The 15066-nt window shown below is 41.3% G+C and overlaps 1 protein-coding gene across 2 annotated transcripts in view; it reads right to left on the bottom strand.

Annotated features, from left to right (window-relative positions):
• RAD18 (RAD18 E3 ubiquitin protein ligase) overlaps nucleotides 1–15066 on the bottom strand; it is a 114448-nt gene that overhangs the window by 44574 nt on the left and 54808 nt on the right. For both annotated transcript variants that reach the window (XM_080995816.1, XM_080995817.1), the window contains exons 10-11: nucleotides 6498–6629; nucleotides 2672–2834 (exon numbers count right to left, since the gene is read on the bottom strand). In XM_080995816.1, coding sequence (XP_080851942.1) covers nucleotides 2672–2834; nucleotides 6498–6629 — 295 coding nt within the window. The remainder of the gene's footprint in view (nucleotides 1–2671; nucleotides 2835–6497; nucleotides 6630–15066) is intronic.

Genomic DNA, 15066 nt, shown 5'->3' with positions numbered 1-15066 from the left:
GCGAGAATCATAGAATCTTAAGAGTTGGAAGGGTCATCTAGTCCAACCCCTTGTAATGCAGGAATCTCAGAGAGACAAAATTTTGATCCTGATTCTGATGCTGAGCCTATGCTGCCCTAAGCCTATTGTTATGGAACTGTTTGGATGTATCATTTACTTTTTTCTGTTTTGAAGAAAGTTCTTCAAGTAAAGTTCTGAATAATATTTAATAGGTCTGGACAATGTTTCATTCCGAAAAAAGTCAGTTTTTATTCATCCATTCTCTTCAAGCTGTGCAATATTAATACCTGCAATAAAGAGTTCCTGTCCTCTTACCCCATGTCTGTTAAGTTGATTTGGAAGTTTACTTTGAAAGTCCAAATACACAATGTCAGCTCCTAGCCACATGCTTACTGACTCTCTGAAAGGACTCTAAAAAGTTGGTCAGACAATATTAACCCTTGCAGGAGCCAAGTTGGTCCACAGCAAGACGTATTCTTCTAATATGGCAATTCTGTCTTTAATAATGCTTTCCAACCATTCCCCCAAAACAATGTTAAGCTAATCAGCCTGCAATTTCATGGATCGCTTTTTAAAAGTTGGTGCTACACTGGCCACTTTCCAGTCCTCAAGTATGGAGGCTGATCTTACAAACAAGTTACACCTGTTTTTTGTAAGAAAGTCAACAGCTTCACATCTGAGTTCTTTTAAAAACTCTTGGAAGGATACAATCTTGACTTGGTGATTTGTTGACTTCGTTTTTTTAATTCATCAACCCCTGACATATCCAGTTAAAAGGATCAGGTAGCAGATGATATGAAAGAGACCCTACAAATCTACTGCCAGTCGGAGTAGACAATACTGGCTTTGTACAAGGCAGATTCCTATGTGCCTTTCTTTCTAAAATAAGCTGCTACCGCAAGAATGGCTGTGAATTCATTTGTTTCTGTTAGTTGATGGCTCATAAAATTTGACTTTTCAGACACAGACATAAGAGGCACAACTTTCCTCAAAGTCATAGCCAAAATGGATTAAAAAAACTATACTAACAATGGTAAATGATTTGACTGCAGTACATAGGGACAAACATTCTGCTAGCCAGAGATATGGTAGCAATGGGAAACATCTGTTCCTTAAAACATGTTGCAAATTTACATTTTCAAAAGCTGTTTTCTCAGAACGCCATGGTCATTGCCAAATTTCCCCCTCAAAATTCTTTCACATACTTTACATTCTCATGTGCATTTCTGTTTAATTATTCTCTTTTGTATTGAAAACAAATATGAAAGTCAAGTAAAGGTCACCCATGAAGCATGAATGGACAAATCATGTGCACATGAGGGCCCCAAGGTAAAGACACCGACCCATAGCTGAACAATATGAAATCATGCCAAAGGTGTAAAGAAATTGCAAAAGACCTTAATTAACTCCCCAATACTCCCAAGCTCCAGTGTCATAAAGGCACAAGCCTTATTAAGATGGGTTTTTATTATTCTTATTCTTATTTTAACTTCAGAGTTTCTTTGCATGTTTTAACTACAAATTTTCAAAGGAATGGTCATAGCTCAGTAGTAGATTACATGTTCTGCAAAGAGAAGGTCCTAAGCATTACCAGGCAGGGCTCAGAGAAAACTTCCCTTCAGAGGCCTTGGAGAGCTACTGCTACTCAATGTAAAACAAGGGGGAAAGAACCTGATGGCCTCCAGATGTCGTTGGACTAAATTCCCATCAATCCCAGCCAGTACGACCAATGGTCAGGGATAATCAGTTTAATAAGCACGTTTCCCCACCTCTCAAGTAAATAATACTGAGCTTGGAAGATTGGTGGTCTGAAACCGCCTGCAAGTTGGAGCACAGCACATTCATGGAAGAGATAATGGGATAATGTGCTTAAGTCCACTTGCAGGTGGAAAGAAAACACTGGCTGAGATACAAAGTATTCACAATGAATTCTGGGAGCAGATGGCATTTTGGGCGTATGTTTCTTCAAGAGAACCCCCCACCCCATTTCCACAGCATCTAAACATAGCTCAGATGGTTAGAGCGTGGTGATGATAATGCCAATGTTGCAGGTTCGATCCCCGTAAGTGACAGCTGCATATTCCTGCACTGCAGGGGGCTGGACTAGATGATCCTCAAGGTCCCTTCCAACTCTACAATTTTATGATTCTATGATTTTCCAAAGCAGACTGTAATATGCCATTAAACTCTGCTGTTCTCTGTCCTGTAAAGGTAAAGGTACACCTGACCGTTGGGTCCAGTCACAGATGACTCTGGAGTTGGGAGCTCATCTTCCTCTATAGGCCGAGGCAGCCGGCTTTTGTCCGCAGACAGCTTCCGGGTCACATGGCCAGCATGACTAAGCCACTTCTGGCGAACCAGAGCAGCGCACGGAAACGCCATTTACCGTCACGCCGGAGCGGTACCTATTTATCTACTTGCACTTGACGTGCTTTCAAACTGCTAGGTGGGGAGGAGCTGGGACTGAACAACGGGAGCTCACCCCATCGCGGGGATTTGAACTGTGATCTTCCGATCAGCAAGCCCTAGTGCCACCCGCATCCCTCTCTGCCCTGTAATTACCTATATAAATGAAGTCCTCTCACCTTCAACGGTCATCTTACACTTATGGTCCCATGCCCTGTGATGAGAAAAGGCAATACAAACCCAAAAGGCTTTCATGCAGACAAACCTGCTTGAAGATTCAGAGAACTGATGGGAGGAAGTAGGAGACAATCCTCTGACTTCAGAGTAATCAGGAGGTTGGCTTCCTCCACAATCGAAAGCGTCTATTTTGAAAGAGGGATCTGTATGGGGGACGAAGTCTGTCTGTTCTTCGACACTCAGTTTTTCTCCTAGAAAGAAAGAAAAAAAGCACAACCTAAAGTAAATTGACTCAGCGACTGTTCAATTGATTCCCCCCCCCCAACAATGTACCTGTAGTCTTCTGCGTATAACTAGAACATGCAGAGATGAAAACACTGGGCTTTTGTGACTTGCACATTGCACGGCCCTTTTAAAAATCCATACTTTATAATAAACTTCTTATGGTGAGGCTTCAACAACTGTTTCAACAATGTCTCCATATATATCTGTCTCCACAGAGGCTCAACGTTAAAGTGAAAGGAGAAATTACAAGGAATGGATTTCTCTCCCTACTGCAAAACAACAACTACTGCACAAACAGCCAATGAGAGTGAGTGGAATGCATGTGTTGTTGTATGAGTGAGATGTGGGGTTTTTTCCAATCACAAGATGAAACTAGGATAGAGAAAACTAGAAAAAAAGAAGCACTCTCAGTGATGGCTCTGAATTATTCTCCTCATAATCACTGAACACAGAAGTCATGTGGTGTTAAAGCTTTCTAACTCAAATATTATCTGGGTGCTCTTCAGCAAAGCTTTAGAATTACCACTCTTAGCCCTCTACATAGCACAATTAATGTCCAATGGCTTGGCTCCCAAAGTGCAGTTGCATGAGGGGAAGGTAATTTTGCTCATGCAAGGAAGAATCCACAGTTTTCACCAATTTCTCAGATCCGCTTCAGTTCCTAACCCCATCCTTCAGGGGCAGCTTTTCAAGAAGGCTGGGGTGGGTGGGGGCTGCAGTGAATGGGGAAGGCAATAAAGCTGCAAGTGGAAGTTAGGATCCAAGCCAATATATCAGCACACAATATTTACAGTACATTAAAAAAAAAAATCCTGTTGCTCAAATGCTTATGACCTCCATTTTACGAATGGAGAACCAAGAATGGTACACCTTGACAGAACATGCCAAGAAAGCTCATTGTTGAGCTGTAACAAACCATGGTAATCAGAGGTCTACAGCCATTCAATAGACCTTATTGGCTTAGGTATAATGGAAACAATTAGGTATTCTATCACCTATTGTTATTAACTGGAAAACAGTGTTCTCCACATGTTGTTGGACTACAGCTCCCGTTGTCCTTGACCATGCCATGCTGGCTGGGGCTGATGTACGACAACTCCCATCAGTACTACAACAACATATGGAGGGAACTATGCTGATCCTTGATCTCATGGTACACCCTTTCCATAGCACTGCAATGGAAGAATAGTGCACACTTGGCAAATCCACACCAGGATCAACTTTCACCTGGAAATCAATGTCCCCACCATGGAAGGACATGTGAATTCAAAATTGGCCTCCACAGTCACTTACGGACTCCTTGTTAAAACCGTGTTTATGGAAAACAATCTTACTTGGCTATGAGTGATCGCCAAAGAAGAAGAAGAAGACAACTCCCATCAGTACTACAACAAGGGAAACAGTGTTGCCCTAGAACAGGCTTCCTCAACCTCGTCCCTCCAGATGTTTTGAGACTACAATTCCCATCATCCCTGACCACTGGTCCTGCTAGCTAGGTATCATGGGAGTTGTAGGCCAAAAAGATCTGGAGGGCCGAGTTTGAGGAAGTCTGCCCTAGAAGATAAGCTGCATGAAGCCGCTAGCCAAGTTTTGTGGCTTGCCAGATATTTGCCAGTCCCAAGGCAAGCAACAAGAAGGACACGTCAACCCCCTGATGAGCCGCCAGAAATCACCAGAGGTCTGTATTGGGACATCAGGTGCGCAAGCCTGATTTAAGATATGCCTTGAAACCAAAGGGCATCTAGCGGCACCCACATTTCAGTTCTGCCTCTGCTGTGGACCCACACTTTGATTCCCAATTCCTTGTAAACCACTTTGTGATATTTTCTGGTGAAAAGTGATTTATAAACTTCCAACCCTACAATTCTATAATTCTATGAAATAAGTGAGCAAATAACACTACAATGCAATCGGCTGGGATAGCTCAGTCCGTAGAGCATGAGACTCTTACTCTCACGGTCATGGGTTTGAGCCCCACATTGGACAAAAAGATTCCTGAATTGCAGGGGGTTGGACTAGATGACCCTTGTGGTCCCTTTCCAACTCTACAATTCTATGATTATAATACATACAGCGTCACCATGCTTTTAAAGAACTATGCCATCTGTTGTAAAGGAGATAATTGTGAACATTTGTTGACCTTGTAGGTCACCCTCGTATTGTGGCTTTTATTATGTTATCTAAATGTGTTGATAGGTTTGCTAGTTTTTTTGCAAAACAATCCTTCTAAAAAGAGTGCAGAGAGAGAGGAATGTAAGTTTGGACTTCTTCCATCCAATAATATTTCGAAATATACAAAGCGGGACAACTATCGCCAAACAGGCTAAACGTGATAACTTTTATTCTTGGAAGCATCTCAAGCTTGCTTTGGCTTCAATAACTGCATACGATGTCAGCGATAAGGTTCAAAAAACATCTTGGTATTTCTATTTATTTTTATTCAAGAGGGCTTTTGCTAAGTGAAACAAGTCAAGAGCCTCTGACAGGACAAAATAGCAATCTTGTTAACTTGAGAAGGGCTGGGGTTTAGACAACTTAAACGAAACCGACTACCAACATGAAAATGCAAAAGATGCAGTCAAAAATGAGGCTCCCCATATATGGGATAAAAATAACAACCATAATAATTTTAATAACAAGCCAAGATCAAAAAACACAGTTTGATTCTGGTTTGCATTATCTAACTTTGATCAGAACAGCCCAGAGTTTCTGAATTGAGAACACATAGGATGTGTTCTGATGTGTGTCTGAACCAGCCTGGGATCTGAAAGAAATATTATTTTGAATTACTGGTAGTCAACACAGAATAAAAGTAAGGTTCGGTGTAATAAGAACACCCAACTCCCCCCTAAGCCGGAAGTCCACAATGTTCTAAATTCTACCACACATTTCAGGCCTCATCATGGTTAAAGTGTCCACTAAGCAAGGAGAAGAAATGCCTTCCTATGTCAAGGGCTAATAAGGAAATCTGAAGTTTCCAACAAGTGGTTTTACATGCTCACATTTAAAAGAGAGAGTGGATTCTAATGAAACACTGACAATGGCCGATGTTGAAATACAGTAAGCTCACAACTTACATGCATTTAACTTATATGGATTCAGCTTTACAGGCTTGGCAAAAAAATAAGAAGAAGAAAGGGGGCGGGGGCAGAAGTCCAGGAAAAAAGACTCTGGCAATCCTGCCCACCACTGGTGTTTTGGCTATATGCAATTTTGGCTTTAGGAGCAATCCCTGGAATGTAAACCTTGCATAAGTTGAGGACTTATTGTACTACCTTTCCAGACTCAGCTTAGAATACACTTACATAAATACAATAATAATCTGGCTTAAAGTTAGGCAAATATTTCAGAAACCTGACAAACCAAGCTCTTGGAAAATCAAGCTTCTGTTCTTTGAACAATTAATATCCAACATTAGTAAAGGTAAAGGGACCCGTGACCATTAGGTCCAGTCGTGGCCTACTCTGGGGTTGCGGTGCTCATCTAGCTTTATTGGCTGAGGGAGCCGGCGTAGAGCTTCCAGGTCATGTGGCCAGCATGACTAAGCCACTTCTGGCGAACCAGAGTAGCGCACAGAAACGCCAGACATTAATATCCAACATTAATTTGCCTTAATCAGCACTGCGTACCAGTCTCCATAGGTAGTTCTTGAGCAGTTGCCTCTTCCTGCTCTGGTCCTTCTTCCCTTATTTTACTTGCATTTTTCTTTCTCTTGTTCACTTGGTCAATTAAAGCCTGAAATTCAGCCTTATGTTTTTTTCCTGAAAAACAAAATCACATTGGCACATAAGGAGCAAACAGAATACATAAATATACTAACAGAATAGAAAGTGCTGGTGAAGAGCTGGTGCTGGCTGGGGCTGATGGAAGTGGGAGGCCAGACCATCCTGAGGGCACCACGTTGACAAAGGCTTCTCTAATTACTCATTCACTTTCAATTTCAGGTGCATTTTCACCTAAAGTGATTCACAGCAACAGAACCTCACAACAAACTGGTGGATGCTAGCAATTACACCAGGCAATATAAAGTTGTAAATAGCCACTTGCCCATGGCTAAGAGCAATTACTATCAGCCAAAAAGACAGGAGAGGGTTTTAAAAAATAATAAAAATAGAAAGAGTTGTCACTCCCTTCCTCCTTATCAAGGATACAGGTGCATCCCAAAAGGTGCAAAAAAAAAAAAAAGTTTGTTGACTAGTAACCTTTCTGGACTCATTTGCAAGGCAGAAATATTTTCTGCTCTTAATGCAATTTCATTCATTGCTCCTACTCACTGTGAAAATAATGAAAATAATGGTTTTTAATCTTTTATTTTTATGTTGTGAACCACCCTGAAATCTACAGGTGAAGGGCAGTATACAAATTTAATAAATAAAATAAACAAACAATGATGCTGTAACCCACATTAAATGACACTATGGAAATATCACAAATACTGCTTTGACAGAAAGAGTAATTTACTTAAAAATCACTGATTTCACAACAAGCTTCACACCCGCCAATTTCATTGTCCAGATATTTAATACTGGTAGTGCTGTACCCATCAAAAACAGCAGTGACATTTCCATCTGTGACTGATGTCAAATATGATGCTGATACACTCATTTGCGGGAGGGAAAGAATTACAATTAGCAGAAGAAGGGGATGAGACAGTCACTGCTGACATAATAGATATCCTGGTCCTTCCCTTGTATCTTGGAAATGATGGAGGCCACAACATCCGCAAAATATCAACCATCTTACTGCTCCTGAAAATGCTACGAGTGGTTGTGCTACAATCAGCTCTGTTCCTGGAAGGTACATATATCCCATCTCTATTCCATCTCCTTGCCAAAAAACAAACCAACTATATTGCCCAAAAACCAAACCAAAAAAATGTCCTCAAGGATTAGCTTGAGGACAGATCAAGTGCAAAATACTGCCATCTGTATATGATGAAAATCCAGACTGATGCAGTGAATTGCCACTTGTGCAGATATGTGTGATACGACACGGGGATGGTAACTTTTGCATGAGGAAAGGTTTGCTCAGTGGTTTGCAAACACTACAGTGGAAGTACCTGCACAAATATGTCAGCAATGATTAGTGAGGAGGAGGAGGAATACGCAGCAGCAATACATGTGCTCATTCATTTAAATTGGTTCAATTGCTTCACAGTATTCTCTTTCGAAGGCCTTTATGGATGGTTTTCAATAAAGCTCAGCAACAGAAAATGATCACCTTTCCCTTCTTGTGCAACTAGATATTGGTAAACGCTGAATACATAACAAAGAGGCATGAAATTAGAATGGTAATTTTTTGAGTTAGATGACATTAAGGGCAATCTTAGACTTTTCTCTTCTACAGTAATGGGGAAGAACACACACACACACACACACACACACACACACACAGCCCCTGCATGGGTTGTTGATTTTCTTACAGTTCCCGCTCCTAAAAGTACTGATGTAACCAGACTGTATTTTTACTGAAATATTTCAGAGGAGCTTCACCTACATAGCCCACATAGCAGTGTTATCAATTTATCGAGAGAAGCATGTCCATCCTGCTCAGCTAAAATGCTCCAATGCACAGGTCTAAAATCTCCACTGCTTTTCCCTCCCTGAGCTTCTCTGCTTTATGAGCAGCAGATCTCTTGTCAAAGACATCAATTTAACCAGGATATTACTGAAGGGAATATATGTGTGTGTCACATACAAATTCTACTCTATCTGTTAGCAGAGGATTCAGGGTACTTATGATGACTGCATTCATTTCATCATCTTCTGGTATTTTGTGAAAGGAGTGCTTCTCCTTTTTGGATATCCCTAATCCCCTCATTAAAGAGTTTGAAAAATGAGACAGCAGCTCAGGTAGAAGATTATCTGTACTGGGCATCACCTTCCAGGTTCCATCAGAACACATTATGTACCCAAAAGTGTGGGGAGTACATCATTTAAAGGGCTAGTAGGGAGACAAAACATAACTGTTTAAAAGTGATTTTAGTGTTGAAGAATACTGACTCGATATTTTGGTTTGTTCCAAGGCCAAAACTATTTATTCGGCTTGTGAGACTAACATCTTTGAAATGACAGAAAAACTGAAATAAACAGAACACTCATTTCCTTTTAAAAACTTAAAGAAGTCCTAATCCCAAAGCATAGCATGTAATAAAACTTCAGAAACATTCTTTAAAAGTTCAGATCTGCTAATAAAAAAGTGACTGCTCAAGAAATCCACTAAGAATCTCTGAGATGGCAGAGGGCTCTGGTGAAAGAGGAAATAATAATTTGATTAATGACAATTTTGATAATAAATGATATAGCAGCCCTCAGCAACTTACTTAAAAGGCACTTTTGAAGACTTCGCTGGATAACTGTATTTTGTATGCAAGCACAATACACATACTCTGCCTTCTCAGAAATCCATCCAAACAGGCCATCCACAGAGACTTCTGAATGCCAAACCATCCATTAAGCAGAATGCAAGCAGATGGACAGGCTACATTGTTTGCTGCTTATTCCAAAAACTGGGAAAATGAAATGTTTTCCCAACACTATTTGACAAACAGCATTAAAAACAACAGTCCAACAATAAGGATGCAACCCTTCTTTCCTGTGACTATTTACTGCTAACAAACAAACAAGCACACATGCTTGTGCTAGTTATACAACTGTAGAAATCTTTAAGAGAATTATGCAAAAGAGTAGTTGACAATACCAACTGACAAATAATAAATTCTACTGGAACCCAGGGATGACACCAGGAAACAATCCCCCCTATATCAGAGCAAGAAATATTAAATATCTGCATTGTGCCTCTTTTTTCCCTAGTGAAACTAATGCCAGCTCTCTCCCCCCCCCCCCCGGGGGAAGGATTGTTCCAGAAAATGGCATGTGGGAAATGCTTAAACGCATATTCACTGCTGCCACCACTCAGATCAAAATCAAATCCACACCCTGCCGAAGATAACTGCTTCTAAGTTTTAACAAACAATTATTAACACATTTGGGAGATCAGGTTTGGGTTTCCATGTCATGTCTGTTCTGGCCCTAAGACAGTACAGTGGTACCTCGGGTTAAGAACTTAATTCGTTCTGGAGGTCTGTTCTTAATCTGAAACTGTTCTTAACCTGAGCTATCACTTTAGCTAATGGGGCCTCCCGCTGCTGCCGCACGATTTCTGTTCTCATCCTGAAGCAAAGTTCTTAACCCGAGGTACTATTTCTGGGTTAAGGGAGTCTGTAACCTGAAGCTTCTGTAACCTGAAGTGTCTGTAACCCGAGGTACCACTGTAATTGTCTATGGTCTGTTGTTATTACTGCTACATCACCCTTCATCCAAGAAGCTTAAGGCGGTGTGCAGGAATGTCACCCTCTCTGAATATTACAACCCACCCTCTGTTTCTCCTGGCACTCTCTCTACTACCCCACATTGCATCCTGATTGAATGCTCCTAAAGACATTACCCACACTTCTTTAGTTGTGGTCTCATTAACCTAATGGTTTAAAAACAGGGCTGGGAAACCTGCAAATTTCTGCATGGCTTCAATGAGTTTAAGCACCAGCTACAATTAGCTACATTGCTATGTATCTTAAATCTGTAAGCTAAGAAAAAAAAAACATTTGCACAAACTGTAGCGTGACATTTGCTGTTTTCAGAAACATTATAAACAAAAACATGCATTAGCTTGTGGCTCTCTAGCAGCCTGTCTCGTTCCAAGCTGAACCCTCTGCATACCCAAGCCTAAAAATTTATTACAACACATTCTGCCAAAGTATCTTATTTACATAACAGAAAAATAAAATAAAAATAAACCCTTCATGCTTTCAAGTACCAGTGCTACTATTGCCAAGTGATCTGAAGAAAATAAAAATGAGCTTCTAAGTCAGGCTTCCTGGTCTAAGGGCATGCATTCCAGAGAATTTAAATTATAGGCAAATAGAAGAAGAGAGGATTGCATGATACAGAATGTAGGGGGTGGACCAGAGAAGTCAATAATGAGACATACCCTGTGGGTCTATCTAAGCCAGTATTCTCTGATCTGCCTTCAGAGATGTTCTACAGGGCCTCAAGCAGAAGATTTCCCCATCAAACATGGCATCTGATCCTAGTATTAACTAGAGATGCACAGAATGAATGTTGTTTTCTACACGCAAAGCATGCACTCCAACGCTTAGCTATGGCCCCTCTGCCAAATTCAGTAGCTTCATATATGCTCAGATGTTCAATTTTCATTCAGAACCATCACACATGCAACTCAAAAAAAGGGCCTGTGTCCTTTGTTTTGATTTCAGCAAAGAAGAATGTAGAGCTTTCTGGCTGTTTTGCTGAATGCTTAAAAGCGACAGTTACAAGGCAACTTGCCAGTTTCAGCCTGCCAGGACAGGTTTAAAACCCCCAGCACCACGATGAACCTACTGCAGATTCAATGCCCTGAAGAACCCAAGAACACGCATAAATTGAGAAATGAACTCAACACTGTAGGGAAGAAATGCTTCAGTGCCACTGCTTTACTTGAAAATTTTATAGTAAAAAAGGTCTTTCCAACCTTCAGAGGTCGTCCAGCTTTCATATACAAAGCTGTTTTTGTGATGCAAAGATCCAATTAAGCTTTTGAGGTCAAACTAATCTAGCTAACACCTATCTTATAGTAAAGAACTGTAGTATCTTACATTTTAACCTAAAAGTAGTGCGAGAACCAACATTGTGCAAGACTTTCATTCACCCAAGAGGACTTTTGAGGTCAAACAAATCTAGCTAACACCTATCTTACAGTAAAGAACTGTAGTATCTTACATTTTAACCTAAAAGTAGTGCAAGAACCAACATTGTGCAAGAAGACTTTCATTCACTCAAGAGGACTTCTCTTTCTTCTCCTTCTCTCTGCAGCCCCACTGCCCCCATCCTGCATCTGCTTTGGAGGATCCCCCAACCCTCCAGAGCAGATTGGGGTGGGTGGGTGGTTATATGGGAGAAAAGAATGAATGGAGGCCCTGTTGCATGAGCAGAAGACCATCCTGCTATTGGCCGGACACCAGTGGAGGTCACCCAAAATAACTAGTTTCAGTTCTCTATAACTTTCTCCTTGATGAAGATGTTAATGGACCCATTTGGTACCTGTGCTGTTAACAATGACCGGTCATTTGTGGTGGTTTCATTCTATTTAAAAGTGTTTTACTTTCCAGAGCAGTGAATGATGAAGTTAATGGGATGAGGACAAAACCTCTCCAAGCACACCGCTGAAGTTCTAACAACCATCACGGTTTTTTCGGTATGAATCAACGTTGACTAGCCAAGGTTTCTATGAAAGCTGACGCAAAATCCATACAAAGAGAAGGCAGATGAACTGGGAGGTCATCGGAGCCATCCACCAAGCACTCCTCCATACAGTTTCATTCTTTTCAAATTGCCATGAGCAGGCGGTTAAAGCTTTACTTGATGAATTATACCCACAAAAATCAACAACTGCTATAGTGAGGCTCTATTCTACATCTAAATTCGTTTCCAGTTTTCAAGCATGATTCACAAAGAACTTTCTATGACCTAGACATGAACCCTCTTTGCAGCCTTTTCTAAGGTATTAAAAAGATCCCCTCTCAATTTAATACAGATCAATTTAATACGCTTCAAAACAGTCTTCAGTTAACCCTATCAGATTGGTTGCTGTGATAATTATGTGGATCACTGAACGCTCAAAATGAAGAATATAAAAACAGTTCTGGGAGCTGGATTGGTCCTGCCAGGACTTTCTATTTGGCTCTGGGGACTGTCCCTGAGCCATCCTCCCCTCTCCTCAGGGGACACTCTACACAGGCTCGGCTCTGCACCCTCCTCAAACGCTTTTGTGTGGTTGCAGTGTGTCCCTGAACTGTGATAATGTCTCTCGTTTGTGAAGACAGCACAGATCCAAAAATCAGAGCAGATTCACTGGTCGAACCATTGAGTTTGGCAGCCACCAAGAACAAAAAGGAATGGTTCCTCCCACGGGGCAATATGTAGCCCAGGGCCTGGGGTTAAGCCAGGCATTTCTGCTTAAGAATTTTCTGGCAACATGATGCATCAAATAGGCACCAGCACTACTCAGGCATTTGTTAACTGTATCCATGGAAGAGGGATGCATGTGTTAGCCCTGGTCCTCTGCCCACAACCTTCTAACACTAAGTGGGAAGCATGTTCAGCTGCATGCTGGGGGGGGCTATTATCACACTCAAGAGACTGCATATACAATCCTTCTTCAAACCTTCCCCTTCAATGTGAGGAGGTCAGGAGAACAGGGGCAGGGGTCATGCTCTTGGCCCCTCCTGGATAAAATTAACTAATACTCGGGTAAGAACCATGACCTACTACATCAATGTTCTCCAACCTGGTGCCCTCCGGATGTTTTGGATTCCAACTACTACCTGTTGGGATACTGCCAGGGAGATAAAGTCCATCATGGCCCCCAAGCCGGCTGCCGGACGATCCATCGACCTCCCGTAGACACACAGTATCAGCAATTAGCGACATGAGCTCCAGACCATTCTAGAGCCGATGCACACTCTTTATCAGCAGATAATGCACAGCCAAAGTCGCACTCAGGAGAGCATTATTTACAAGTTTATTCAGCGTTGATCAGAACACAGAAAAACATGACTGCCTGCTTTAGTGTCTCCAGACACACAGAGAGAAAACGAAAGCAATAGCAAACATAAACATCCTGTGAACAGGACGTGCGCAAACTCTGACTCACAAAGCCTGCTCCCTTTTAAGGTGGAACGGAAATATCCTAACACTACCAACCCATCCATGGCCAATGGTTCATTAGTTCAGTTTGTTTAATTTTCATACCACATTATCACATGAATATATCTATGCTGTGTACAGTGTAACAAAACCAATACAGAACAAAAAAAAATCAATACAACAACTGGAGGACACTGTGGGCTACACTAGGTTATAGCAGGCTTCCTCCTCCACCACCCCTTCAGAAACTGAAAAACAGCTAAGAGGAATGTATCATTCCATGTGATATCCCAGTTCAGAGTTCTCCATGTGATATGGCCAAAGACAGTGGGCAGCACTTTCCTGGCCATATGAGAAGACATGAACCTTCTCTTACCGCTGCTCCCTTTCCAAGGTTTCTCCTGTTTCAAAAATCACCATTCAGCATTCGCTTTAGGGGGATACAAAAGGTAGGTGAATGGGGAAGGAATTGAAATAATGTTGGGTAATAACTGTGTCACAGTGAAGCTTTTGCAAATATACATTTCAGACAGCTGGGATTTTATGCAGTATGTATCTGCACTTTACCCCACCATAAATATTTTTTCTTTTCCTGTTTCTATTTATCAGGGGAGGGTTGTCTCTTATATAATGTAGACAGCAATCATAGTCCAAAAAAAATCCTGTCCGCCTCTGAAACACATGGGTCAGAAAACTCCTCAAAAGCAGGCAAAGTCTCTCCCCCCCCCCCCCCCGTCCATCCCCACCTGCTTTATTCCTCAGTCGCCTACTTGGTACAAACCAAACCTAAGGCATCTGTTATTTTCAACTTTAACATCCCTTCCAATTTCAGCAAAGAGCTGAAAAGGAGCAGAGGGGCCTATCCTGGCAAGACAGCTGCAATGAAGAGAGTCCAGCTGCCAAATTTAAGACACTAGTGAAATTCAATGGCCAAATTCGTAAGGGGGAAAAGATTCAAGCATAATAATATTATAATAAATAAGGGAGCAACGTATGTCCTTGTTCCACTGTCCCCATTCATTTCAACCTTAAACTGGGAAAACGTTAAAGCATTAATATAGCTTAGAATCAGTCTATATTCAAAGTTTGCAAATTCTAATAATGAACTTCCTATGCCCAGGCTAAAACAATGCAAACCTACAACATTTACTCAGACAAAAACACGACTGAGTTTAATGGGACTTGCACCCAGGCAAGCCTATATAAGATTGGATACCTCAGATTGCAGCCTCTGTTTTCCACTGGTTTTCATAGTTCTCAGTTGGAAAAAAGGGTCAAAAAACATTTCAAAATGTGTATTTAAATGGGATTTTTATTGCAGATTTTAAAAACAAGAAGATTTCACACAGTATGGGTGAAAACATGTATTTCTGCCTAGAGCAGTGGTTCCCAACCTTTTTTTTTTTGGCCATGCCCCACCTAAGCATCTCTAAAATCCTGATGCCACCCCCTCCGTGACATGTAATTCTTATTATTCAAAAAGTGAATTCCTATT

The sequence above is a fragment of the Podarcis pityusensis genome, assembly GCF_964106645.2.
Source record: "Podarcis pityusensis genome assembly, chromosome: 2".
Lineage (NCBI taxonomy): Eukaryota > Metazoa > Chordata > Lepidosauria > Squamata > Lacertidae > Podarcis > Podarcis pityusensis.
This window is presented reverse-complemented; position numbering and strand designations above follow the sequence as displayed.